The sequence below is a fragment of the Notolepis coatsorum genome, assembly GCF_963971535.1.
Source record: "Notolepis coatsorum genome assembly, chromosome: 2".
NCBI classification, from domain to species: Eukaryota; Metazoa; Chordata; class Actinopteri; order Aulopiformes; family Paralepididae; genus Notolepis; species Notolepis coatsorum.
The window spans coordinates 181,881,038-181,908,884 of NC_140166.1; the positions used below are offsets into that span (position 1 = coordinate 181,881,038).

At 40.7% G+C, this 27,847-nt stretch overlaps 2 protein-coding genes across 4 annotated transcripts in view; one reads left to right on the forward strand and one right to left on the reverse strand.

The window, feature by feature from the left end:
- impact (impact RWD domain protein) overlaps nt 1-3,160 on the reverse strand; it is a 110,773-nt gene extending 107,613 nt beyond the window's left edge. Inside the window, exon 1 of the mRNA XM_084308808.1 lies at nt 3,013-3,160. Within this exon, the coding sequence (XP_084164934.1) occupies nt 3,013-3,057 (45 nt within the window). The 5' untranslated portion in view covers nt 3,058-3,160. The remainder of the gene's footprint in view (nt 1-3,012) is intronic.
- Nucleotides 3,161-3,573: 413 nt separating this feature from the next.
- osbpl1a (oxysterol binding protein-like 1A) overlaps nt 3,574-27,847 on the forward strand; it is a 47,139-nt gene continuing 22,865 nt past the window's right edge. For 2 of the 3 annotated variants that reach the window (XM_084338151.1, XM_084338153.1), the window contains exons 1-17: nt 3,574-3,643; nt 4,911-5,040; nt 5,801-5,886; nt 5,993-6,067; nt 6,209-6,320; nt 7,073-7,158; nt 8,469-8,613; nt 10,469-10,536; nt 10,637-10,681; nt 16,625-16,698; nt 17,039-17,102; nt 18,677-18,778; nt 18,876-18,998; nt 19,690-19,771; nt 20,077-20,183; nt 25,510-25,672; nt 27,231-27,408. In XM_084338151.1, the coding sequence (XP_084194277.1) occupies nt 3,605-3,643; nt 4,911-5,040; nt 5,801-5,886; nt 5,993-6,067; nt 6,209-6,320; nt 7,073-7,158; nt 8,469-8,613; nt 10,469-10,536; nt 10,637-10,681; nt 16,625-16,698; nt 17,039-17,102; nt 18,677-18,778; nt 18,876-18,998; nt 19,690-19,771; nt 20,077-20,183; nt 25,510-25,672; nt 27,231-27,408 (1,679 nt within the window). In that variant the 5' untranslated portion in view covers nt 3,574-3,604. Of the gene's footprint in view, nt 3,644-3,670; nt 3,726-4,910; nt 5,041-5,800; nt 5,887-5,992; nt 6,068-6,208; nt 6,321-7,072; nt 7,159-8,468; nt 8,614-10,468; nt 10,537-10,636; nt 10,682-16,624; nt 16,699-17,038; nt 17,103-18,676; nt 18,779-18,875; nt 18,999-19,689; nt 19,772-20,076; nt 20,184-25,509; nt 25,673-27,230; nt 27,409-27,847 lie in introns of those variants that run through there. The other variant, XM_084338152.1, reaches the window with a different exon arrangement.

A 27,847-nucleotide genomic window follows, 5' to 3' on the forward strand; every position in this document is an offset into this window, starting at 1 on the left:
ACATACAATTGTTAAGAGGATGCAGACCTGAGAAAGACTGATGAATGAATTGAAAATGGGGGACCCTGTAAACAAGACGAAAGTATTTCTCTGGGCTGCATCCCCTTAACAATTGTGTATTGAGCTGTACTGTACTGTACCCATTGATTGATTGATTGATTGAAAAGTTTATTAACAGATTGCAGAATGGGTACAGTACAGTACAGCTCAACAATACACAGACCAGAGAAAGACTTTCGTCTTGTTTACATCAGGGTCCCCCATTTTCAATTCATCATAACATATATGACATACACGACATACAGATAGACAGTACTGCTACATCTATACATTTATGACATACCAGATTTGCAAATACAGTACTAGTCTGTTTGTGCTACAAAAAGTGTCCAGAAAAAGAGTGTATATACATACATACTTCCTTAACTGTCTCAGGTGGTAGAGGCGCTGCTTCACCTTCTTTACGACTGAGTCTAATAATAATAATTTAGGACCTGCTCAGAGGTCATCAATCGGCACACATGCGATGCATGCATGCAATTCGTATCTGCGATTAACCCATCCCATCGTCCTTCCCCCCCAAGGGCAGCCGGGAGCAGACGGGCGTCAACGTGAGCCGCGCCAGGGGACCAATCCAAGTGCTCCTGTCCGTCTTCGTCAAGGACGCCACAGCGTTAGCGATCTGTTGTTGTGCATGTTTTTCCATTGGGTTTATCTTATCGGGGGGGAAACCCTTGCGAGCACATGCAAACATGCAAACTCCACACAGAAAGGCCCGGGAGATACCCCACCTGGGTAACTGGCATCATGGAAACCTGGTCCCCAAGCGGGAATCGAACCCTGGACCTTCTTGCTGTGAGACGACAGTGTTAACCACTACACCACCATGCCGCTATCGTCTATGTGTGTTGTCCATGTCAGGTCCTCTGAGATGTGGACCCCCAGGTACTTGAAGCTGCTCACCCTGTCCACGGTAGCCCCGTTTATAACATTACATCTCTAATATATTGTATAACATTACATCTCTAACATACTGTAGTATTATAACATTACATGTCTAATATATTATATAACATTACATCTCTACCTACTGTAGTAGTTTAAGTAACAGGACATGTCAGGACAGTTCCCTCCCCCTTGTATATATTTACTGTATGTCACAAATGTAACAGTACTGCATGGTCTGCATCCCCTTAACAATTGTGTGTATAGACCTGTCTCAAACCCTGCCCCTTTTCTTGATCCTCCAATCACAGCTGTCGCTTACCTCTGACTTCCTCGTACAAACTTTCAATCAATCAATCCGGGCCAGTGACGTCACTGTACCCATTCTGCAATCTGTTAATAAAGTTTTCAATCAATCAATTAATCAATCAATCAATCAATCAATCCGGGCCTGTGACGTCACTGTACCCATTCTGCAATCTGTTAATAAAGTTTTCAATCAATCAATCAATCAATCAATCAATCAATCAATCAATGTACCCATTCTACAATCTGTTAATAAAGTTATCTATCAATCAATCAATCAATCAATCAATCAATCAATCCGGGCCTGTGACGTCACTGTACCCATTCTGCAATCTGTTAATAAAGTTTTCAATCAATCAATCAATCAATCAATCCAGGCCTGTGACGTCACTGTACCCATTCTGCAATCTGTTAATAAAGTTTTCAATCAATCAATCAATCAATCAATCAATCCGGGCCTGTGACGTCACTGTACCCATTCTGCAATCTGTTAATAAAGTTTTCAATCAATCAATCAATCAATCAAACAATCAATCAATCAATCGGTCACTGTACCCATTCTACAATCTGTTAATAAAGTTTTCAATCAATCAATCAGGGCCTGTGGCGGTCACGTGCATAGATATATATAGAACACGGTCACGTGTACCCATTCTGCAATCTGTTAATAAAGTTTTCAATCAATCAATCAATCCCGCAGTGCAACGTGACCCAAATCAGCCAATGCCCGCAGTGCAACACTCCAATTCAGCCATTGGGTGGGACGGTCACGTGACCCAAATCAGCCAATGGAAGCGAGTGTCCTCAGCCCGCGGTATCCTCAGCCCGCGGTATCCTCAGCCCGCTGGAGACGTGGTTCTGCAGGTGGATAGTATTGGGATCTGTGGCCAATTGTGTAACAATTGACCTATCTCAAGCCCTGCCCTCTTTTTTCTTATCCTCCAGTCACAACCGCTGGAGGATCAAGAAAAGAGGGCAGGGCTTGAGATAGGTCAGATCAGATGTCCAAGTTCAAGTTCAAGTCCTTGGGTGCGAACCAGTGCAATACTGCTATGTATGTGTGCATGCTATTTTGTCATGTTGAGTGCTGAGGAGGTAACATCAAGACGGAGGCCAAAAGGCTTGATAAACTGATCAAATAAAAGGCTAACTCTGCCACAGAGTGGAGCATGGATACTGATAGTTGTGGTAGAAGTAATGACTCATCTCCATCTCTAACAATGCCTCACACCCTCTATCTAAATGATGAGCTGGCACAGCAGCAAAGGAGTACCTTATCTTATCTTAAAGCACATAATGTAACCTGAGAGTATGAGTCATGCAAACATATCCTATTGGACTCAAATGATAACACTCTCTTAAGGTTTTTTGTTTGTTTGGTTTGCCATATTGACATCTTCTGAACATACAACATACTTACACTTAAACTCTCTCACACACACACACACCTAAGAGAATGGAGAAATAGCACAGCATACATGGACTCTCAAAAAGATTTATTGCATTTGTCAAAAGAGACATATACAAACACATACAGACGTCCATTCATATTGAATTGAGTTATAAAACATTGTTCTTTCATTTCTTTGACAAATTGTTCACCAGTCACGAGAAGCCTTCTGTGGTTGGCCGTATCTCATAACCGTATATGGACCACCAGTAAAGGCTGGCCGGCCGGTCGAGCAACATGATTTCCCAACTGGCTGTTTTCGATCCGACAGGGAAGTGCATTTTTAGTGCAAGAAAAACTACACAACTTACTTGAGACTGAAGATCCCCTGCATTCTCCGAATTTATATATGCCATCTACTCATTGTAAAGCAACTGAAATAAACAATGTGTAATATTTACAGATGCGACAAGAACTCAGCAACAACAGACGGCAACACTTCTATGACAGGTACACATGTGTGTCTGTGTGAAACCAGGAGACTACTTCCGGGTCAAACCAGTCTGGTGCACATGGTTTGTGAAATTGGGACTGCCTGCCGACGACCAGAGCATCGCGCGTAGTTGCATTTATGTGTGAGCATGTAGTTAATTGTAATACACGAATACAGTTGTGATACACACAAAAATCAATACACGTCGAAAAATTGGGCTTTTATTTTGAAAATAAATAATAAAGAGCGAGAGACCCCCACCTCTTTCTTACAGCTGATTTCCGGCAACGATCTGTCAGCTGATCACATCAACATTGTAAACAGAGGCTTTTTTTTAAGATAGCATCAAGCCTGCAATACATCACACATGCGAATTATGCTCAGCTAAATGCTAATCAATGCGGTTGTTTTCTATACTATATATAGACCATAAGTTACGAAGGAAAAGCTACACGAGCTTAGATAATCACATGCCGACCTCTTCGAGAAGTTACTCAACGAAGGACTATGTGAGAACACTTTTCTATGTTTGTTGACTAGGGTAGCCTACTCGTGGATTTTTTTTGTTATACGATTCCTCGAATTTAATCAGTAAGTGCATGGTAGAATGTTTTCTATATTTCTATTAGGCTGTCATTTAGGCTACATGCTGTGCTTTGAAGTTTGCCTCGAAATTGACAGACACAGTCTCTTTGTTTTTACAAGTTACAGTACCTGTATTTGCTTTCACTAATCTAGGCTACAAAACTAATACCAGATTATACCAACAATTATGTCGGATCAATTGCAGTTATACTGGAGAATTGGTGTTTCCAAACTCCAAATACCCAATAAAATAGGCTACTGTTTAGGTTAAGTGTTTAGTCCAAGAAACTGGAAGTGGCCGTTGTAAAGTCACAAGACAGAGTTGCATTGTTTATTTCTACACTCTATTGCTCAAGATGATGAGGAGATTGTGTGGTCACAATTAGCCTCACAAGTTACAGTACTATGCATGCTGTGATGTTTCTGATTACACCTGCCATCATTGGTGGGATTTGAAGAGATTGTTCTCTAATAAAGGAAAGTCTGGTGACAGATGACTGTACAGTTACAGTACAAAGGGGCTGAGTAAACCTAAACCTGGTACACTGCTCTATCCCTCAACATCTCTAGGAGATATTGAAGACAGAAGCCCTATGTTGGCAGATCTCTTTGATGTGTCATTCTTACTTTCAGATTGCCACGTGACATTCCCTAACCTTAACCTATAGGAAATAGCCTGGGCTTCTGCATTGCACCATTTTCATAACAAATGCTGACCTGTCACATGGTCTCAGTGTCACATTTTAATTTCCAACTGACCTTCTCCTCTTTGACAGTTTGTCTTGAAACATTATTATTCTCTGACACCACAGACTTGCGTCCTTTTCCTTCAAAAGGACGGCATTGTTTTAGGCAGCTGCTCTGACGTGAAATGGGAAAAACACTACAAAAATGTTTTGAGGTTTTTCAAGAGGTCCCCTTAGGTCACGCAACTGTTTTTAGTTTAAATTAAAATTATGTAAGAAGTCTGTAAAGACTGTGGTGCCCCTATAGAACAACATGCTATACTTCTGACTTTTTCTTCTTTTCTTTATTATCGATTTTCAATAGGCACTGACATTTTAATTGATTTAGGAAATTAACCAAAACCCATAGTAACCACATGGTTGTTCTCAAAAGTGGCACATCCTGAAGTCGGTCAAACTGTCTTTTTCCCCCACATTGCGTTGGTAAATGTGCTACTTTCTACAGGGGTCTATGGAGGATCTGGACCCAGAGGAGCAGTTTCTGCGCTCTGCCAGGAATGGAGATCTCCTTGGTATTAAACAGCTTCTCATGTCCAAGATTAAGGAAGAGACTCAACTCAACATCAACTGCAAAGGTTCAAATGATCATTAATAATAATAATAATAATAATAATAATAATAATAATAATAATAATAATAATAATAATAATAATAATAATAACTCTGTAATTATGAAACTAAAATGTATTTATATACTTATTTATTCAAAGAGTGAGCAGTCAACTCGCCTTAGTATTGAGACAGTAGGACTGTTGCGAGTAGGACAGGGTGGAGGGAACACAGCAGAGAACATTCAGGTGGGATTAAATTCAAGAACAGGAAAGGTAGTTCTAAGTAGCTTTCTCACTGATGCACTACATGAGTCTTAAAGGATCATTTCAGTTGTTTTCTGCTCAGACCTTGGCTAACCTTCTCCTATCTTCTGGCATCGTACTGATTGATTCAGTTGGACCACGAATGAGGAAGTTGCTTTCTCTGCTTTCAAGCTGTAGCCCTCCTAGTTCAACTATGTAATAGTCATAGACGTCCTCAGAAGCAGCCAAATATGTTTATATTTTGTGTTTTCAGAAACAATCTTTGACTTTTGCACGGTTGCTTCATTGTAGCTGGGAGAGCTGCAGCCAACTCGAGCACCCAGAAAAAAACACAACTTGCTCATCCAAAACCAAGACTTTGTTTGTAATCCCTTGTTATGATGCCCGGTGATTAGGGATTAGAGTAGGGTTGAAAATAACAGCATTTCTGGGTAAAATAATACTGATGTGTTATTTTGAACTAAAATGCACAGTTGGTATTTACTATTAAGGTGTGTGTGTGCGTGTGTGTGACCTTTAGGTAAGAGCAAGTCTAACCTGGGATGGACCCCTCTTCATCTGGCCTGTTACTTTGGCCACAAAGAAGTAGTGGAGGAATTGCTCAAGGTATGACATTCATTTCATTCATCTTCAATAAATGGAAGATTTTGCATGGTTTTGAATGATTGCAGAGATTGTGTTTGCATGTGTGTGTTGTTCTGTGTTTCTATAGGCAGGAGCAGAGGTTAATTTGCCTAATCATGTGGGAGATACGCCACTGCATAAAGCTGCCTTCACAGGCAGAAAGGTAACCATACTTGTCATGGATTTTCCTGCCTAATTTCCGTACTCTCTTGTTTTGATTTTGTGCATGCATCCACCGGTTCAATCATTTATTCACGTAATCGATCAGTGGATCAATTAATCAATCCAATCATGTATTGATCAGGAGGTTGTCATGCTGCTCCTACGCTTTGATGCATGCGCCACTGTCATCAATGGGACAGCCCAGATTCCCAAAGATGTCACTCAAAATGCGGAGGTCAGAAGCATGTTGGAAGGTGAGTGAGAGAAATGTGTATGGCATTGTAAGCACTGTTTTACAACACCTCCATTTAGTTTGACAGTTATTGAGAGTAAATGAGCTTGAATAGTGATGTCATTGGGGACATTTAATGATTGTGTTGTGTTAATTACAGCTCAATGAAATAATAAGGTAGCAGTCCCTATAGTTGCTGTTTTTTCATCTACACCATTTCATGATAGAAAGAGAAATCCCTCGCTCGAATCTTGCAATTACAATTTAATCCATGTTGTTGTTACATTGATATGCTTTACCTTCTCTGTTGGAGACTCTTTTGGGCTTCAGTATGGTTATGCGCACCAGCACTGTGTCTTCCAGATCAATGTTCATTGTATTTTAGTACTCGACTACCTGTCTTTCATCTGTTTAAGTACTCGACTACTAAATTACTAAAAAATGCCCAACCCTAATGGCCGGTCCACACCGCTTACCTGAGTAACGCGTGTGCAATGCGGAACATCCTTCTTTTAATTTTGCCGCCCATGTTAACGGGTTAGAACAGCCATGCAGCCCCCTGCATTCTAGAGATCTGGCACAGAGCCCATTCTAGCGTGAGATGCGTGCAAAAGCCGCTGCAGTTCAGCGAGGCGGCCGCCAGGTAAGCGGTGTGGACCAAGGGTAAATCCAGGGTGATATCATGGCATGGAAAATGTGTTTTGTCAATCTTTCTGAACACATTGGTTTCTAATCGGTGTGATACGTGAAATAATACAAAACAATGTATCTCAGCGGCTGAGAGGACAGAGGAGAGAAAACTGGAGGAAGAACTTCTGGAAGCAGCCAGGGAGGGAGACATTTCAACTATAACACAACTGGTTAGTGCTGCTAGAACCTCCTCTTCTCTCCTTGGAATTTTGGGTTTGCAAACAACTGATTAACATCCTCCTAAGAATCAGATTTGTCACATCAAAAAATGTCTTCAGTCTTGACATTTTGTAGGGTGATATTACGGTATAGATGCGATGGAGGTAGGATGGGCAACATTTCTGTAGTCACTATTGTGTGTGTGTGTGTGTGTGTGTGTGTGTGTGTGTGTGTGTGTGTGTGTGTGTGTGTGTGTGTGTGTGTGTGTGTGTGTGTGTGTGTGTGTGTGTGTGTGTGTGTGTGTGTGTGTGTGTGTGTGTGTGTGTGTGTGTGTGTGTGTGTGTGTGTGTGTGTGTGTGTGTGTGTGTGTGTGTGTGTGTGTGTGTGTGTGTGTGTGTGTGTGGGATACTTGTAATGCTTCTTGCCTTGGGAAGTTGTTTGGCTAACATGATGTGTGAGCAGTACGTCAAGTACCTCAAGCCAAATCTTGATGCACTTGATAGTCAATGGAATGGCACTCAGAGATATGCTGGACCAACACTACAGCACAGGGTGACCTGTAAGCCTGCCTTCCAGTCATCAATATTTAGAAGGATATCAAGTGCACTGAAGAGACTCATAATACAGACTGTTTCAGTGGAATGTTTGATGTGTTGCTAGGAAACGGATAAGAATGCAGTTGGTTTCCCTGTGCAGTGTTTGCTAATATCAACAACTGCCAGGAAATCAAATGCATTCCATTCTAGAAAGCTGGTTTATCTTCCGTTTTTGTTGTCATGTTGAAACTGTCCCGAAGAGGCCTCTCCAGCTATTGTCCCTCAGTCGTTTATGTTGTCAGTCGCCACCTTCAGGGTTTCCAACATGAAAATCCTGGAATTGTTTTGGAAATTAAACAGAAAACAAGTGTAGGGAACCCTGTGTATTGCTTCTACTATACCCATACATACACAAAATTGGATAAAAGCTTGACCTTGATCTGTGCCATCAATCTTTGACTGATTCGAAAAGAAAAGAAAATATAGACTTGCCAGTCAGACGACAGTCAACCTATCCACCAAGAAATGCACAAGTAATCACAGTTGCAGACAGACAATGAGACAGACAGACACACGTGTGAGCAGTACGTCAAGTACCTCAAGCCAAATCTCGATGCACTTGATAACACAAACACGTTATAACAATACCCCCTTCATGCACTGGTGCAAACATGTGCGATTCTTGGTTTAATTATTCAAATAATACTCAAGGCCCTCAAAACAAGTTCTGAGGCCAGTGATACGATTTGTTACTGTTGCTTTCTCCTTTTGTCTGTCCATGGTAGCTCATCGGGAAGAAGCCGCCAGATATCAACTGTACTGATCTCTTGGGTAACACTCCACTACACTGTGCTACCTACCGAGACCAGAAACAATGTGCCCTGAAGCTGCTGAAGGTTGGATCCAGCCCCAATATCAAGAACAAGAATGGTAAAGTCCACCGACTCTTATTGCTCAGGGAAATTAGAACCTTGGGGGGAAAAAAGATTCAATGGCATATTTTCATAATGGAATGAACTACTGTAAGTGTCCTCTTGACCCCATTAACACAAGCCTTTTGAGTTTATGTTATAACGTACATCATATGAAGAAACTGCCAATATAGAACAACTACAGGCACAGATTATGTCATGTCAAGGCCATGTCAAGAGTTATCAGGCTAGGCGTAGCGGAGATTGCGCTCGTCACCAATGCAAGAGGCTGCGGTCTCGACTCCCGGAGTCAGCATTGCTTGGGGCTTGGGCTGATCGCTATACTAACCCGTTTGGCTGGGTTAGGGGGAGGGCAAGTCATGGGTGGGAATCTGGCGTTGTGGACAGCGACGCCTACAGGTCAGGTCTGGGCGCTTGCTCAGTGGAGGCAGGACTTGATGAAGGCAGCGTGACCTCCCACGCGTTACACTTCACCAATGAGAGTCCTCGCTGCCAGGTGAAAAAAGAGTCACTGGCTGTCGCCGCGCCTGTCCGAGGAAGCATGCGGATGACTTCAGGGTTCCCTTGTACCGACCAGTAGGAGAACATGCGCACAACAACCAGGTAGGGGAGGGGGGGAATTGGCACAACGACTAAATTGGGACGGGGAGAAAACAGAGAAAAATCGGATAAAGAGAGGATAAAAAAAATAAAATTATCAGGCTTGTTAAAGGTGGAATAGAGTCGATAGAATTTACAATCTGAGACAAATGTGTACACACAAGCGTCTGACCAGAAAGTGAGAAAGAGCTCTGGTCAGACTTACAATTAAGTACCAGCTGGGAATGACAAATGAAAACAAAGATGAGAGAAATTTAAACAAAGATGGGTTTAGGGTAGGGATGCTCGATATTGGCTTTTTTACCAATACCGATATACCGATATTGTCCAACTCTTAATTTCCGATACCGATATCAACCGATATCAACCGATTCCGATATATGCAGGGTCTCCCCCCCCCCAAAAAACTGAATAATTTCAGGTAATTAACATTACATATATCTTGTTGTGGAATTAACACAACATTATGCATACTTTTGACAATAAATAAAATCAGAATTTGTTCTTACTTGCTTGCCTGGGTAAATAAAGGTTCTAAACCGATACTGATATTTTCCGATATCACATTTTAATGCCGACATCGGCCGATAATATCGGACATCCCTAGTTTAGGGGTTTTGTCGTGTCTCACACAAGACTGGAGACAAGGCCAAATGTAATATCTCTTGGGCCTTGGCTGTTGTTTTAAGAACACTGTTAAGACTGTCGCCCTAGTGTCTGAGCTGTGTACTAGTTAACTATATTAACTAGTCATGGCTGTACAGAGAATATGTATTTAAACAGAGCTTATGAACATGATAATATTTTCGACCACAGGTGATGTTCATTGTATATAAGGTAGGTTCCCTGCTGTACACTAGGCATTAATTGTTGTACTCTGTGGTTTTAATGTTATTTTGTGTGCTGCACAATGTACAGAGCTAAGTGTGGGTTTCAACATTAGAACAGCTAGTCCAGCTAGTCCATATGAATTTTAGAATTCAAATAACTTGGATCTAAAACAAGATACAACACCCCCCCCCCCTCAACCTTTCCTAAAAGTTTGTTATTTAGACATCTGCAATGTTAGAATTTAGAAGACAAAAATTATACAGTATACGCATCAGTGAGAAAGCTACTTAGAAAATATATTTGTCTGTGTTGTTGACATGAGCAGGGCCTACAATTGATTTGACAAAAAAACGTTGTTTCCATATTATTGTTTTTATTCCACTGTACTGAAAACAAGACGTTTTCATTTCAATATCTCACAGATCAGACTGCATTTGACCTGGCCAATGACGCCGTGATGAAGCAGGTCCTGGAAGGCAATGTTCTTCGAGTGAGTGCCCTGAAAGTCATCTTTCCAAATTTATTTTGTTGAATAATCTTTCGTAATTTCTTTATATTTTGTACTTATGGTCCTCATCTGTCTGTTTCAGGGTATGACACGCCACGTCAAGATGTTTGAAGGCCCGCTCTGTAAGGTAAAGCATTGGATCCATCAGTATATGTACACTATGTTAGGCCTGTCAGAATTTATTTCAATATTCTAATTTCATTTTAATTTGAAAAAGATATATGAATTTCAATACCAAACGGCAAAAAAAAACAGAATTGATATGAGTTGAACTGAAAACAAATCGCTGGTTCTTGTCCCTTTTTCGTGATTTTTGAAAAATGTACCTGCAATGTAAGCCAATAAATAGATGTTATAAAGCACAGGCCAAGGCCTAATGATAGTTTCCTATTGGTGCTACCCATAATCAAGGCCAGATTAAGAATTCAGAGGCCTCTGGGCCAGACTCTTGTGGAGGCCCCCACACACGCATACACGTGCACGCACGCACAGTGGCGTTTTTATATGTAAAACATTGGTGGGGCAGCCACTAACCAAGGCTACATACCAGGCAAACTACAGTAATCAAAATGACAGTGATCGTTGTTCGCAAATTTCGCACCACATATCAGGCATAGGCTACAGGTTAGTCATGAAAGCAAATTAATCTGTCCACACTGAATTAAACCCTCTATTTTCCTCAGACTTTCCTTTTTTTGGATTTATCCATGGTTAGCTTACTGGGGGGTCGGAAACTCAAGATTAGCCACTTGCAGACGGCAGGGAGAGGCACGGGGTGTGACGTACTGTATATTTTAGTTGATGAAATATTTTAGTTGATGAAATATTTTTTAATTTCAGTGTCACAGTATGACATCGATCTCCAAAATAATAATAAATAAAAATAAAAAATAATTTTATTTTTTCTTAATTATTTTTTGAGGCCCCTCGTCACTAGAGGCCCACGGGCCGCGGCTCAAACGGCCCGGTCGTTAATACGGCCCTGCCCATAATGGCAAATACAACAGACAATGAACTTGTCAATTGTAAGTATTTTACGCCTGCTTTAATGTGGTAACAATTAATATGTACATTTTATCATTAATATTCGAATTTGCCTTATTTGAGCATATTCATATTCTAATGGTATTCTTAGGGACAATTGACAGCCCTAATGTACGTATAAACATTGTATAAGAAGCACGAAATCCATAAGCTGTGACCAATTTGGCTGCAGGAAACCCCCCATTTCTACTCCTTCTTGCTGCCTCATGCGAGCTAGGAATAGTGCCTGGTCTCATGCCAGACACTCTGGAGATCCTTTCCTGACTATTGTTTAGACAAAATAAATAGAGAAATAAATGTACTTCAACTATGAAAATTATTATTATTATTATTATTTAGACCTAATTGCTAGCTCCTACTCCAACCCAGCATTGGAAGGCAGTAAACACAAACCAAATCAAAACCACAAATGTATTACCCACACATAGTGATTTTGATTATATTGATTTCTGATCAGAATAAAATTTGCCTATAGCCTTTAACAAACGTTTTGTGGATGCTGGGCATTTATTTGAAAAGGATTACACAGGGTCCCTTGTTAATTATGATGATTTTGTGTGCCAGAAACCATGCTTCTCAGTTCACCTTCTCTCTTAACACATTGAGTATCGTTCGTCGCCGTCTAATATGTGGCTGGAGGACAAAGCTTTGTAAACAAACCGATGTGACTTTGTACAGCTATATCTATACTTTATAGTATTGCTATCTGTCCATTCTCATTGTCACTTGAGTGCATAAACCGTTGCTTCATAATGGCTTAAAGAAAATAAAAATCCATCGGTTGGTTGTCATTTTATAGCGTCGTGAATATAAGCTTTATCGCACTTTTCGTCTCATATATTTTCTGGGAAGCTAGATATGAGGCTAAAGGCTACTCACGTTATATCGAACGGCATTTCTGTTGTATATATACGAATGAAATAAAACAAACTGCTTATCATCCGGACTATTACAAAGCATCTATGGATGAAATGGGGGCGGCGGGGGACGCCGATTAGTATTATTGATTAGCAATAGAGTGTCCGTGCAAGTAGCCACATTCACTGATCAATTGCTTGCGTTTTACAACAAGCTCCAATCCGGCTATAATTTGGGTGAAGAGGGTCCTACCGTCAGCCCATGTGATCGCCGGCAGCATTTCCCCATTATTCATCGGCATCTGGTAGATCGATATGTCCATTGGCTGATCATAAATCCCATTATTCCAGGCTGAAATCTGCGCTTCGAACCGTGATCAACGGTGCAGGCTGTTCGTTTGGGATGAGGCTAAAATGAAACGCCCATAGACGGTAAAAAAAAAAAAATCCACTCGCCCACAATGATACTGCAGTGGAGCGATGGCGCCCCTAAGAGGATCTGGCCGGTATTGCATGTTGCCGATTTCACAGAGGCGGGTAAATCTGCAGAGTCGATGGGGGATGTTGATTCCGTTATTAATATGGAATAAAACAATAACAACTTGCCACGAGTTAACTTGTGGCTCTGGTCCTCAACGCATGGCACCGAAACCCGAGTTAACTCGTGGTTGGGCGGCAAAGTGTTAATGATGATACATGGAGCATTGCAAGCCACTGATACCAGGAATTCAGCTGGAGAGGATCAATTGGATAATTATTTTTCAAAAATTGTCCGCTCAATTATCACTGAGCAATTAACGCATATATTTCATCTTTCCATCTTAACGACCAGATTTCCTAATGTTTGTAAAACGGCTCATGTGATTCCATTACATGATTAGAGATGATTTAAATAATTACCGCTGCTTAGCAAAAGTCCTGGAATCTTTGGTAAACAATCAACTCAAATCTTTTCTTTCAAGTCACTTAGTACTTAGTCGGTACCTCCTTCTTCTCTTTCGGCACCAATCTGAGCTAATCACAGCACCATTTCAGCTATTATATTAGTTACAAATGATATCATATTTACATTAGATAGGAAGAAACACGGCGGCTGGGTGGCGCAGCGGACATTACGCTCGTCACCAACGCAAGAGACACTGGTATCGAATCCGGCTGTCAGCGTTGCCTCCGGCTTGGGCCGGCCGTCATACTGACTCATATTTGGCAGAGTCAGCGGGAGGAGAGTCGATGGGTGGTAGTCTGGTCGTTGTAAACAGCGACTCCTACAGGTCGGTCAGGGCGCCTGCACAGCAAAGACAGGAAAATGGCGGGGGCAGTGTGAGCCTCCTACACGTTACTCCTCGCCAATGAGAGTCCGCGCTGGCAGGTGAAAAGATGTGACTGGCTGCCTCCACATGTATCGGAGGGGAAATGTGATGGGCTTCTATCCTCCCTACGACCGGCCAGTGGGGGGCACATGCAAGCAAAGATCAGGACAGGGGAGGGAGAATTGGCACGAGAGGTAAATTGGGATGGGAGAAAAATCACAGAAAAAAGGGGAGTAAAAGTAGATACAAAAAAAAGATAGGAAGAAACACTGCTGCCATTTTTGTAGATCAATCTAAAGCATTTGATACAGCCGATAACTTGCTTTCAGAATGATTTGTTTGAGAGGAGATAGTGTGTGAAGTCGGGAAATGCCTAGTCAGAATTTTTGTCAATACCACAAGGTAAAATTTTGGGTCTCATCCTCTTCACCATTTATTTCAATGGTATTGTCTCTTCCTTCTTCATCTTTCATCGTTATGCTCACAACACTATTGTTTATTGTATTGCTGATTTTGTACAACTGGCCATTCAGAACTTGTGGAGTTCTAGAGCTAGAAATATTGAGTTTAGTGGTGTTCATATATCCACTGTAAGTGGTTCTAGCATTGAGACAGTCACTGAGTATAAAATATCTTGGCATCTGGCTTGATGAGAAATTGACATTTAAATACCATAAAGAACCTTGCCAGCGAGCTGCGACAGAAAATTGGCTTCTTGTATATTAAAAACAGAACTGGCTTCCTTTGATTAGTAGGAAAATAATCATTGAAGCAATTTTCTTTAACCACTTGACTTCAGTCTATCACTCTCTCCTCAGATTCATTACTGGTGACTAGAGCTGTGAATCTTCACTGGCCTCATGATTAGATTACGATTCAGCTGTCCGCGATTCGATTCTACGATGCATCTCGATGCAGCTCAATAATATATTACATATATATTACATAATATATACTCAATTTTATAATCAATCATATTACTGCACATGGCTACTTTTTCATCAATTAATACAAGCAGTCAGATAAATTAACTTTTATTTAGAAAGTTCTTAAAGCAGAATGTCAAAATAAATGTCTTTACTAGTGTTGCATGAAAGGTATCTCGATCCCAGCTGTTAAAAACGGTTCAATACTCTTTTTATTAGTATCAATACTTTTAGAATAGCATAATGCTGTATTCTCTATGAGTTGAGTGGATGCATGACCAGAGCACTAGCTTTAATAATACAATAATAATATATTTGATTTGTAGGGCGCTTTATAGTTGTGGAGCAAATCCCAAAGCGCTACATTGTAAAAGAACATAAAAGCTAGCAAGAGAGTAAAAAAAGAAAAAAACAGGGGTATGTTCTGTCACTGCATCGATGCTGAATCGTCCACGTCCGCATCGCGATGCATCTTAGAATTGAGAAATGTCCACACCCCTACTGGTGACAGGTGTGATACTCACCATTGTCACCTGTATGTTGGTTGGTCTTCTCTTGCAGAGAGGTGCAATAATCATTATTTGTTTATATACAAAGCCCTTATTGATAAGCTACCACCTTCCATCACAATGTTACTTGATTGGAACTTTGGACCCTATTTGAATTGCTCAAATTACTGAATTGTGCTTAGGGTGTAATGATGCATCGATGCAGATGCATCGATCCTAATGTGACGATTCAACTGCATCGATTTGAAAATGTTAGAATCGATTAGAATAGATTATAATCGGGATTTTTTTTTTTTATTAATTATTATATATATATATATATTTTTTTTTAATACCTATAGTCCATTCATGCTGAGTGAATCAGTTCCCCCAGCCACATTTGTGTATTAAATTTTTTTTGGGGAATTAACTGATAGAAAATGTATCGAATCGTGGTCAAATGAAGAGATTTCATGATTCATTGAATCGTTGCCTGAAGAATCGTAATCGAATTTAATCGTTGTGAGGTCACATCGTTACACCCCTTACGGTTCTTAGAGGTTGTTCTGGGCTTGGAAGGTCTGCCTTTTCTGTTGATTTTCTTGACTCCTGTAACATCCTTCAATGCACTTCAAAGATCAATACTCTTCCAACCTATGCACAGTTCAAAACCACTAACCACTGTGCATCGTTTTTAACTGTTTTAACTGTTAAAGACGTTGTATAATATACAACTATCCTTGTGCCACAATTCTGCTAAGAGGACCACTTACAGTATGTGTACGAAGTCTTGTGTCAACTAGACTTAAAGGAAAACTCCAACATTTTGGGAAATTAGCTTATTTGGCATCTACCCTGGAGTTAGACAAGAAGATACATACCCTTTTCTTCTCTGTGCATGCAGTAGGAGTAGGAAGACACGCACCGTTAGTTTAGCTTAGCATCAGTCACTGGAAGTAGGTTCCTCCATTAGCCTAGTTCCAAACGTCTTCCTACTGCATGCACAGAGAAGAAAAAGGTATGTATCTTCTTGTCTAACTCCAGGGTAGATGGCAAATAAGCTAATTTCCCAACGTGTTGGAGTTTTCCTTTAACGGTGTATGTCTAATGGCCTATCAAAGATTGACATTTTGCACTTTGATGTACAGTACAGCGCCATCATCTGGCTGACTGTTGTGATATTTGTTGTGATGCATTGGTACACCAAGATCTATCATTGTGGCAAATTTAATGTCTCTATCTTACTATGTTGACAGACCTATACTAGCCGCTTGGTCGCAGTTAAAATCCACGAGAATGTGAACTGCCCTGTTTCATCATGAGGTTACTGAGTACACAGCGAGTGGCATTTAACCTTCTCTCACACACGATATGTGTTCTGTTTACATACTAATGTCGTAGTGAAATTGGACCATTCTGACTCTGGCTCTTCTTTCATTCTACAGAGTTCTCGATTCTTCGGCTGGCGTTCCTACTGGGTTGTCCTTCAGGCCGGGGTTCTATCCTGGTACTCCAAACAGTAGGTCCTCTGTATGGTCTTGGCACTATAGTACTTATTTCATGCCTGCTAGATTCATGTCAAATGTAGAAAGAGCTCCCTAGATATTGGTCTCTCCTGATTTTCCACTTTCTGTCTCTCTCTCTCTCTCTCTCTCTCTCTCTCTCTCTCTCTCTCTCTCTCTCTCTCTCTCTCTCTCTCTCTCTCTCTCTCTCTCTCTCTCTCTCTCTCTCTCTCTCCTTGGTACTAATTCTTTATTCACAACATTCCACACACATTGTCAAATGTCATGTGGAACGATCTTTAAGAAAATAATTTCCCTTTATTAATTTTTCTCTCTCTTTCTGCCTCTCTCCTATAGGTCTGACGCAGTTGATAATATCAGAAGGCAAGGCTGTAAGTCCTTGACACAGGCTCACTGTTTGGTAAGTCAAGATTATGCTAATGTTATTGGGTATGAAATATGAATATGTCAAGGCGGCTGAGTGGCGTAGCGGAGATTGCGCTCGTCACCAATGCAAGAGACTCCGGTATCGAATCCCAGTCTCAGCATTGCCTTCGACTTGGGCCGGCCGTCGTACTGGCTCATTTGGCAGAGTCAGCGGGTGGAAGTCGATGGGTGGGGATTGGACGTTGTGGACAGCGACTCCTACAGGTCGGTTGGGTGACGCCTGCACAGCAGAGACAGGAAGTATCGGGGGCAGCGTGAGCCTCCCACGCGTTACTCCTCGCCATTGAGAGTCCGCGCTGTCTGGTGAAAAGATGCGACAGGCTGCCTCCTCGTGTACCGTGAAAATGAGGAGAAAAAGTGGATAAAACAAACAAAAATATGAATATGTCCTCACTCTCTGCAGCCTTGACTTGATAATTTGTTCCGTCACTGCCTGGTCCTGTCGCTTGTGCAATCATGTAAGCATGTGATCACGCAATCAGTAATGCAACACCCTACCGAATTTACTGAGCCAGTGGTATGGCTGATGCTGACCTTCCAGTGCTCGTGTGGAATTCTTATTTTCAAATAATATGCCCATGTAAAGTGACAACAATAATAGTTTATAACATTAAAAAAGGACCCAAGTAAATTTCCTGTTGGAATGTTTGCTAATTCAGTAGTTGACAGGAAATACATTTGCAACGAAATTCCAGTGAAAGCGTCTATACCAGAGACTTAACAGAAACCTCTTATACAGTACTACATCTCTTTAGCCAGATTAATAGTGAGCATTGTTTTAAAATAACATACAGTAGGGTATAAGCTTAAACCCCTTCAGGCGGTGGAGCCTGGTCAGTTCAGTCTACTTCAATTTAGTTCAAAGTTTATTTGTCATATACAAAGTACTGGTACACTGCAGTGAAATGCTTTCCTTGTGTGAACCCACTGAAAACAAAAGGATCTGGTGAAGAATAAAAAGAAATCTATAAAATATAATAATTAAATATAATAAAGAATAAAAAATTATTTCTTATACACCTGCATACAACCCATAGCATGTACAATAATGCTTTATATACCATATATATATATATATTTATTCTCACCGCACATATATCTATATCCACACCACTTACCTGCACAATGACCTTTTACATATCTGTAGATACTACATCTATACCTGTACATATCCTACTCTTACTAGTTACGCTGCTGGCCAGTATGACTACTACCATACTGTCTTTATACCTGTATCACTGTTCATATTATCCTACAACTCTGTACATACATCTGATTAGCACTATACTCTACATTTTCACTCTGGTTGGATGCCAAACTTCTTTTCGTTGTACTGTACTTGTGCTGTATAATGACAATACATTTGACAATATTATTTCTCTCTCTCTCTCTCTCTCTCTCTCTCTCTCTCTCTCTCTCTCTCTCTCTCTCTCTCTCTCTCTCTCTCTCTCTCTCTCTCATATATATATATATATACACAGTCATATATACAGTCGGCAGCGCGTTGCCTTTTGTAATCCTCATTTTCCTCATAATCCTCTATTTCAGATCAGAGCCAGAGACGCCTGCTTGTTTAGCCTCAAGTGTTTTGATGACAGTGTGCTTCATTTCAAAGTATCATCCAAGAAAGACCCAGAAGCAACAAGAAAAGTAAGATGCCGCTTTACCTCAAAAGGCTGTCGAATTAAATATGTATCATGTTTGATTGTCACGTTGACACGAATCAAGAGCTGTTGTTGTCTCCCAGGAATGGCTGGACGCATTGGAGGAGCACTCTGCCTTCAGCACACACTACTGCACACAAGAGCAGGGCAGTGAGGAGGAGGAAGAAGAAGTGATGACCGTGGGGGATCTCTCAAACTCACTGCAGGTTGCAATAAACATTAAAACTATAACATTTATATGTATATGTATATATTTGTCAATCTATTAAAATATTTAATCTGATTAATCGCATGATTGTCCATAGTTAATCGTGATTAATCGCAAATTAATCGCATATTTTGTATCTGTTCTAAATCTACCTTAAACAGATCTTTTTCAAGTTTTAATACTCTTATCAACATGAGAGTCAACAAATGCTTGCTTTATGCAGCCATTTAACACAAAATGATGACCCTCATGCATTGCAAATTTGCCTCAAATTCAAAACAGAGTGATGCACAAAATAACTTAAAAGAAAATAATAATTTAAAACAATGAATAAAGTGTGCATGAAATAATAGGGGAAAGAAAACATTAGGATCTCTCTCACACACTCTCTCTCTCTCTCTCTCTCTCTCTCTCTCTCTCTCTCTCTCTCTCTCTCTCTCTCTCTCACACACACACACTTTGAGTCAGAAACAAACATTATCAATGAGAGTATCAATAATACACCTGAGTGAAGTCTAGTAAAATAATAATAATAAATGTAAAAAAAATGTAAACGTTAATCTTGCGTTAAAGGAATTGTGCGTTAAAATAACGTGTTAATAACACGTTAACTTTGACAGCCTTTAACATTAATTGAATGGCATCCCTTCTTTTCATCTTCTATCCCTCTGTCTCTCTCTTCATGTCAGATCGCAGAGGGTAGCCACCAGCGGTTCCAGAAGGAGGTGGAAGCCTTCCTTGCCCTGGTGAACGAGGACGGACTTGCAGAAAGTAAAACCTTTTGTTTCACCGTGAATTGTTTGTTGTGAGGTCATACGCTACTGTGGCACAGCACTAATCCTAAAGGTCAAAAAACTTGGCCAAACCTTATTAAAAAAATATGAAATATGCATATAAAAATGCTTTTAAATACATGCATCACTAGGGAAATCTAAACCGACTATTAATTCTGTATTCTGTGCTGTATTGTCACTTAGCTATCTATGCTTGCTCTTGGTTTGATTGGCACATTATACCAAATATGTGTTCACAACTGTTCCCCACTATTGCTCCTCACACATGCTATGTCTCCACAGAGATTCCCGCCAAAATACTAGAGAAAATGCGAGAGATGTGCGAATTGTGCAACGAGACCTGCTCCAATCTCAACGTCTGCCTCAGCCTCTTCTCCAGACAGGACGGGGTACGTGTCACTTTCCCCACCAGGACAGATTGCGTTTGTGTAAATACTTTTCCATGTGAACATCTGTCTGTTATTTTACTGGAGGTTAACAGAGATTAATTTTCTGCATAAGATACAGTAGTGTGTTGTGGTCTTTGTTTAAGGATACAGGACATACAGGCGTGGTTTGCAAGTTTGCTGATTATCCGTCTATCTTAAAAAATAAGATTTTTTTTTAAACTTTATTTATTTAAAGCTTTATTTTTTGGATGATCAACATTACAGAACAAAATAAATAACTTGAATTTAAGAATATAGTCTTAAAGGCGGCTGGGTGGCGCAGCGGACTAAGCGCTTGTCACCAACGCGAGAGACACTGGTATCGAATCCGGCTGTCAGCATTGTCTCCGGCTTGGCCGGCCGTCATACTGGCTCAATTGGCAGTGTCAGCGGGAGGGAAGCCGGTGGGTGGTAATCTGGTCGTTGAAAACAGCGACTCCTACAGGTCGGTCAGGGCGCCTGCACAGCGAGGAAGGGAGATGGTGAGGGTAGTGTGAGCCTCCCACACGTTACACCTTACCCATGAGAGTCCGCGCTGGCAGGTGAAAAGAAGTGGCTGGCTGACTCCGCATGTATCGGAGGGGACATGCGATAGTATCTATCAACCCTCCCTAGACCGACCAGTGGGGGGCACATGCGAGCAACGGCCAGGAAGGGGAGGGGGCAATTGGCATGACGACTAAATTGGGATGGGAGAAAAACACAGAAAAAACAGGAGGATGTTCCTTATGTACAAATGGGGATGAGGGTACATTTATGCACATGTATTGGGATTGCCCACCAGTTAAGATATTCTGGAAAGAAGTGTCCCAGCTATTATCAAATTTCTTATTTCTGAACATACCTGTACACCCCTCTGTATTGCTGTTGAATGATGTTTTTCAGTTTGCAGCCCCTATACAGCTAAAAAGACTAGTTTTATCTGGTCTCACAGCGGCTAAAAAGCTGATAGCATCACGATGGTTTCAACTGGAAAAAATGTGTTGGAAAGTATGGGTTCTTACCTATCTCGATGTGATTTATCTAGAAATATCTACAGCAAGAATTTTAGGTGTCGGTGAAACCAAAATTGCAATCTGGTTAGAAGTGGTGGAGATAATAAAAGATAGCATATGAATTGTAGTGCCTGGTTAGGAACGAATGATAATGGATGGATTATCCAAGTGGGGGTCCGGGGGGGGTGAGCGAGCGAGAGCATATGTATGTAGGGTATTAGATAGCAAGTATTAGGTCTATATCTCGTATACTACATTTATTTAAATGGTGATTTCATTGGATGTTTACTGTTAATGCTTGTGTGTCTAATTGTATGTTATGTTTAAAAAATAATAAAAAATAATAAAAAAATACAGAAAAAACAGGAGGAGAAAAAAAGTGGATACAAAAATAAAATAATATAGTCTTAACACTTTAACTGCCGAAGGTTAAATTCATGATATACCATCCCTTGCCAGCTCTATTTGTCTATGGAGAAGTTCCCCTTCTTTGCAAGGCTATAACTTTTTAAATTCTATTGCTAGATTGCCATTATTAGGGCCCATTCAATGTCCTATATGTATTGTTCAGGGTGTATGAACGTTAAACCTTTTCATTCACATATTCATACTAAAATATGATCTAAAGTATAAGTATGTTTTCATCTCTTTCTGCAGCTTTCTCCAGAACGTGATTTATAGCCCCAAATGCATTATATTGATGATCAAATACAGTTTGGTAGCGATCGGTGCCAGATGAAAAATTTCAAATGGACGTGCTTCTAGACGTTTCTACGTATCATCTGATGATGACCGGATGGGCGGGGGATCGTTTATAATTCCGTGGGCAACGTTATACCATTCATCTAATGTGGGTCAAATGTTCATCATAGCAGTTAGTGTCGAACACGGTAATACTACACGCTAAAACTCACCCTAGTCTCCGCGGGCCGTTGGGCGATCAGCGTGGGGTAGACAGTTTTCCATTATGGGATGTCGAAATACCCGGTCCATTTCCAGGTTGTATAATAGTATATACGTCCAAATAACGTTGTTTATTGAGTTAGGGCGAGCTATCTATTATCGAGTGTTTCAAGATGGAGTCGCGGGAGCTATAGAGAGTGCCCGGAAGTAATATGGGTGATCACCACTTCATCCACATGACTTCCTGTTTGGCGCTTCTGCCGATCGGCCACCAGATGGCGCTCTTGAACCGCTAGAGGGTTGAGAGGAGGCCAGCACTGTGTCTCAGGGCTGCGGAGGAAAAATATGATTTCGATCACAGATTTTTGAAATATTGATATTAAAGACGAGTTAGGGCATCCTCTGCAACTTTAGCATGGCTAGGAAAGACGCCTAAACACGTTTTCGGCACTTAAAGTGTTAACAGAGAATAAAAATATTCTCTCGGGGCAATAATGTTCTAGTATCCCTATTTAGGCCAGACATTCTACACTACTTTGTACTGAAGCTGTACTAAATCATTCAAAGTGTGTTAATTTCCTAGGTATTTAAATATGTAATCAACATTTTATAGGTGCTATAGATAATATCCAGCCGCTATATGTCTCACTAGAGCACCAGCATGGCAATCAGGTGCATTCCACGTGGGGAAATGGGAAGTAAGGAGGAGATATATGCAAACATTAAACATACATTTTGGACCCGCCAAAATTTTTTTTAATTATAAATTCATTAATCAATAATCTTTCGGGGGGAAAAGCAATACTTTTATTCTGCATCTTTTTAAAAGCTTGTTGTTTTTGAAAGATTATTCTACATCAAAATGTTATCTATAGTAGCCTACCTTTAAATGTTGTGTACATGTTGCAGTTTTCTATTATGTGTGAAGTAATCCAGTGGGATTATTCTGTGTAGTTGCAGATAAAAGGCTAGGCCAGCGATGGGGACTTGAGTGAGCTACAATACCTGAGTCACACTGTAATCACGTACAAGTTCAACTGAATCTCAAATTTGAACTTGCTTCTCAAAAAACTGTGTAAAAGAACGGCGCAGCCTAGAAACACTTCATTTGGTTTAATTTTTAAGGGAGCATATTTGGTATTTTTACTTTGCCTCTGGCTCTCAGCACGGAGATGTTGAAATAACATTGGTAGAATATGTGGAGGAACAGAGGCAAACACTACTAGTCCAGACCCATTACACAACATTGGTTCCCAGCCCAGCAATGCTGCCTGTCAGACTCTGCTCCGGTAAAGACGGGCTATAAACATGAGGACCTGATTAATACCGCTGTCACACAGTCAGACTGATTGCTTATTGTGTGTGTGTGTGTGTGTTCGGTATGCATGTGCGTGACCTTGTATTTACCTGTGTTAAAAGATGTTGTTTGCACACACAGGAGGGTAGACATGTTGAACATGCGTGTTTCCATGTCCATGCTAATCCAGATTAGGGGAAAAGAGCACTGGTTTGAGGAAGAAATATAATTTGTGAGTTTGAGTCTTGAACGGGTGCGTTTCATAAATAATTAAAATAAAGAGCATTAGCGCAAAATACCAGTCGGATTTATTATTACATACTGTACCAGAAAGGATGAAAAATATTTATAAATTTACACTGTTGCACGATTTTTAAAGCCCCTAATCCCTCCTGCGAGCATGTCAATAAAAAGCTGTGGCGAGTTGTGATGGCGCTGTGAATTATTTACGGCCCAGTTTGTGTCCAGAGTTGTGTGCTCTGGCGCTCAGAGTGCAAATATACAAACGCACCCCGGTGACTGAGAATTCTATTGCACCGCTGGTTCTATCCCACGGAAGAAGCGCTTCACCAGCAGAGCAAATGGAGCCTACATTGACTGTGAATGAATGGTCGCTGGACTGACTAATGTGTCCCATGTCAGAAGGATCTACAGGGTCTGATGAAGGTCAGCAGACTGAAATAAATACATTCGTTTTAACATAAATAAATAGAATCATTATTAATCCGAGAGACTGCTGCACCTCGTCCTCCTACCTACCGTGTCTACTATGTACTGGACTCTCTGTAATTATTCGCTGTCCATTGATTTTCAAATGTTTATATTGTGTTTGATGTATAAGGGTGTTTGAATTCAGTCCAACTAAGATTCACTCACCGACCGTCTCTTTTTCTGCATGATTAATGATCCGTGAGGTTTAACGACGGACCAAGGCAGAAATATAATGACGATATATCTTCTGACCGGTCAATGTGTGTGATTTCAGCTAGTCTTCTGTTTTAATGGATTGGACCCATACCAAGGACCATATCACAGGATAAGCTCCCTGGCTATTGTGCTGATGTTGGCTGGGCTCCATTATGTATTGATATACCCGGTAGTATGAACAATGGTTGTGATTCATCTCTAGTCAATAGGGTCTTACCAGTAACAAATCTTTCTCCCCATCAACATGGCTGTTTCTTGGCTTGCTTTACCGTCTTGAGTCGTACTTGCCTAATGGAGGCATTTCTTTTTTCTTTACCGTAACTTCAGCCGAACCAAAACCTAGCTCTCTATATTTGTCTTTGTCATTGCAGAAGTAACATTTGGGAAAGGATAAATTGACAATGAGCATGTCTTTATATATATATATTTATATTATATATAAGAAACAAATTTGGCACAATATCGGGTGTTTAATGGGGAGGCGCGGGGCTAATAGTCTTATTTCCTAGTCATTTGATCTCCTCTCCTCCGCTGGAGTCATGTTCTCAGGAGAGCCATTTGAGACTGAGACTTCAAGGCACATGTCCTCCACTACAAAATAAACATGGCTTGTTCCTCTCGGCACCTCGCACGCTCCAGGGCCCCGAGAGGTGCAGAGCGGGGGAACTCAATCAGTCACTATAGCTGTGAGTCTGTTCACCCATGGCTGTCAAGGTGCTGTCAAGGTGCCGTCGGTATCTCTGACCGTCATACTCTGTTACTTGCATTTGTTTGATATACATGTAGGCTTTGGAATAAAATGTGTTGTTTGTTTTTAGGACACAAAGAGCTGTCTTTTACTCTTTTTACGCAGTTAAAACATCTTTATTGGGAAACGTTTTGGTACAAGGATCTTCGTCAAGTTATCACCATCAGGTTATGACCATCACCGTCAGGTTATTACAATCAGGTCCTTGTACTGATACAATACGTTGTACTCATAAAGATGCTTAATCTGTAAGTGAAGAGGACATGTACCTTATGTACTTGTTTTACAATGCAATTTATTATGAAATGTACTGTATGTGATTCATGTTGGTGTTTTGTGTGTGCGTGTGTTTATGTGTGCATGGCATTGGCTGGTTGGTTTGCATATGTGTGTGTGTTTGTGTGTGCGGGGGCTCAGGTGCGCAGTTTGAAATTGGAGCTGGAGGTAGAGAAGAATAAGATCCTGTCTGAAGCACTGCAGACCCTTGCTACAGAGCACCACGAACTCGAGCAATCCGTCGTCAAGCGATCCTCTCCACGAAGTGCACTCAGTGAAGATGAGTTCTACGATGCTGTGTCTGGTGAGTCTACCGTTTGTTATCAAAGCTACACTATGTAGGTTTGGGAGGGAAATTTGAACCTCGGGAGAGGTTTAAAAAAAATCTATGGTATTATTGTCATAACTGAATAGACATACTGTCCTCAGAGGGAAATTGAGGTCACTTGCTAGAAAGCTGATTAGAACGCCTTTGAAGCTACGTAGCAAAGCTGCCTAGAAGATTACGATTTCCCTGTTTTGTTCACATGCAGGGTCCTACAATCTAGCCAACAATACCTACAGTATTTACTATACAAAGGAGTGTCTAGGCTTACGTTTGATTTGCAGTGCATCAGAAAGATTTTGGTTTGATTTGTGGCGACATAAGATAAAATAATTCAAACATTGTTCAATGAGTCATTCTTAAAATTGCACAGTGTAGCTTTAAATGAGATTGGTGGTTTGGGGGAATTGGTGTAATATATTTTGGTGCCCTGTCATTCACCCGTGTGCTAGAAATTGAATCTTGTAGTGAATTGGTTTGGTGTGCCCACGGTCCCTCAAGCTCTGTTCACATGCTATGCCAATATAAATTTAAGCCTTTTCAAACGAGGAAAAGGTTTGATACATCTTTCCATAGCTACTTTCACACTGGCTGCCAATCTTTCATGCAATGTTTAGAAAGTTTTACACGGCTTTGAAATGTAGTCAATGAGACACCTTTTGTTTGTTTTTGGATTAAAATGTTGTGCATTATATAAAGATATACAGTTTTTTCTTTTTCTTTTTTATAGATTATTTGGTTTTTGTACAGATTATTTTGAACCAATTTTTGGGAGATTTTGATTCTTCTTGGAAATGTACTTTACTGTTAGGTAGAATAAAAATGGTAGATCCATACTTATTGAATCCATACTAAGGGCTAGATCCACAAAGAATGGATTGCACGGAGCAAGTTGCACCCTTACTTACAATTCATTATGAATTGAAAATGGGGGATCCTGAGGTAAACAAGACGAAAGTCTTTCTCTGGTCTGCATCCCCTTAACAATTGTGTGTATTGAGCCGTACTGTATTGTACCCATTCTGCAATCTGTTAATAAAACTTTCATTCAATCAATCAATCTGCACAGTGATTGATTGAATGAAAATGTTATGAACAGATTGCAGAATGGGTACAATACAGTACGGCTCAATACACACAATTGTTAAGGGGATGTAGACCAGAAAAATACTTTCGTCTTGTTTACATCAGGGTCCCCCATTTTCAATTCATAATGAATTGTAAGTAAGGGTGCAACTTGCTCTGTGCAATCCATTCTTTGTGGATCTAGCCCTTAGAGTGTGTGTGTGTGTGTGTGTGTGTGTGTGTTGCTGATTATGAACATTACAATGATATACTGATGCCGTCTTGTTAAACTAAGTGTACCTAACCACACAAAGTCGATACCCTCATCCATAGATCAGATTTCAGGTGTCGGGACTTTCATCAGGGAAAAGGTGTCGGTTGACAATAGTGGCACATTGACGTTCATTGCTCTCGTATTATTCACTCTTGCACGTTGCCTGACTGTGTCACTGAACCTCTGTGTCCTCCTTAGTCTCAGAATCGGACACGGACAACTCCATGAGTGGTTTTGAGACGGTGGTCAGCCATTCCTTTGAGGAGGACGAGGACGACCACTCTGTCCGGTTCGGACGCAGCCCTACCAGCATGTCCAAGGAGGATCACCATGGTGACGAGGAAGAGACTCGACCCAATGGGATCACAAAACATAGGTCAGAAGTACTATATGCCCCCACACACCTATTCCTGTTAGGCTGCCCCACCCATGCCCTTATCCGCCTTGCGTCCAAGCACACATTTAGAATTATCGTCTTTCATTATTGTTTTTCAGAAAGGTGTTTGTACTTTATTTTTTTTTCATGGTCACTTCCAACAGAAGTTGTATTTCCTGGCCCATAATTGACCTATCTCAAACCGCCCTCTTTTCAAGGATAACGTTTTTTTCTCTCAGAAGGGCTGCCCCCCTACTTAAAATTGTCCTGGTCGACCAATAGTCAGTTCAAGCTATTAGTCGACTAGCTATTAGTCGAAAAAAATACAAATATATATGATTAATATTAATATTATTAATAATACATATATATTTAATTTTGGGGGGCATCAGAAAATGGCTTGAGTTCCAGGGTTCCATAATTTTTATAACTGGACTTT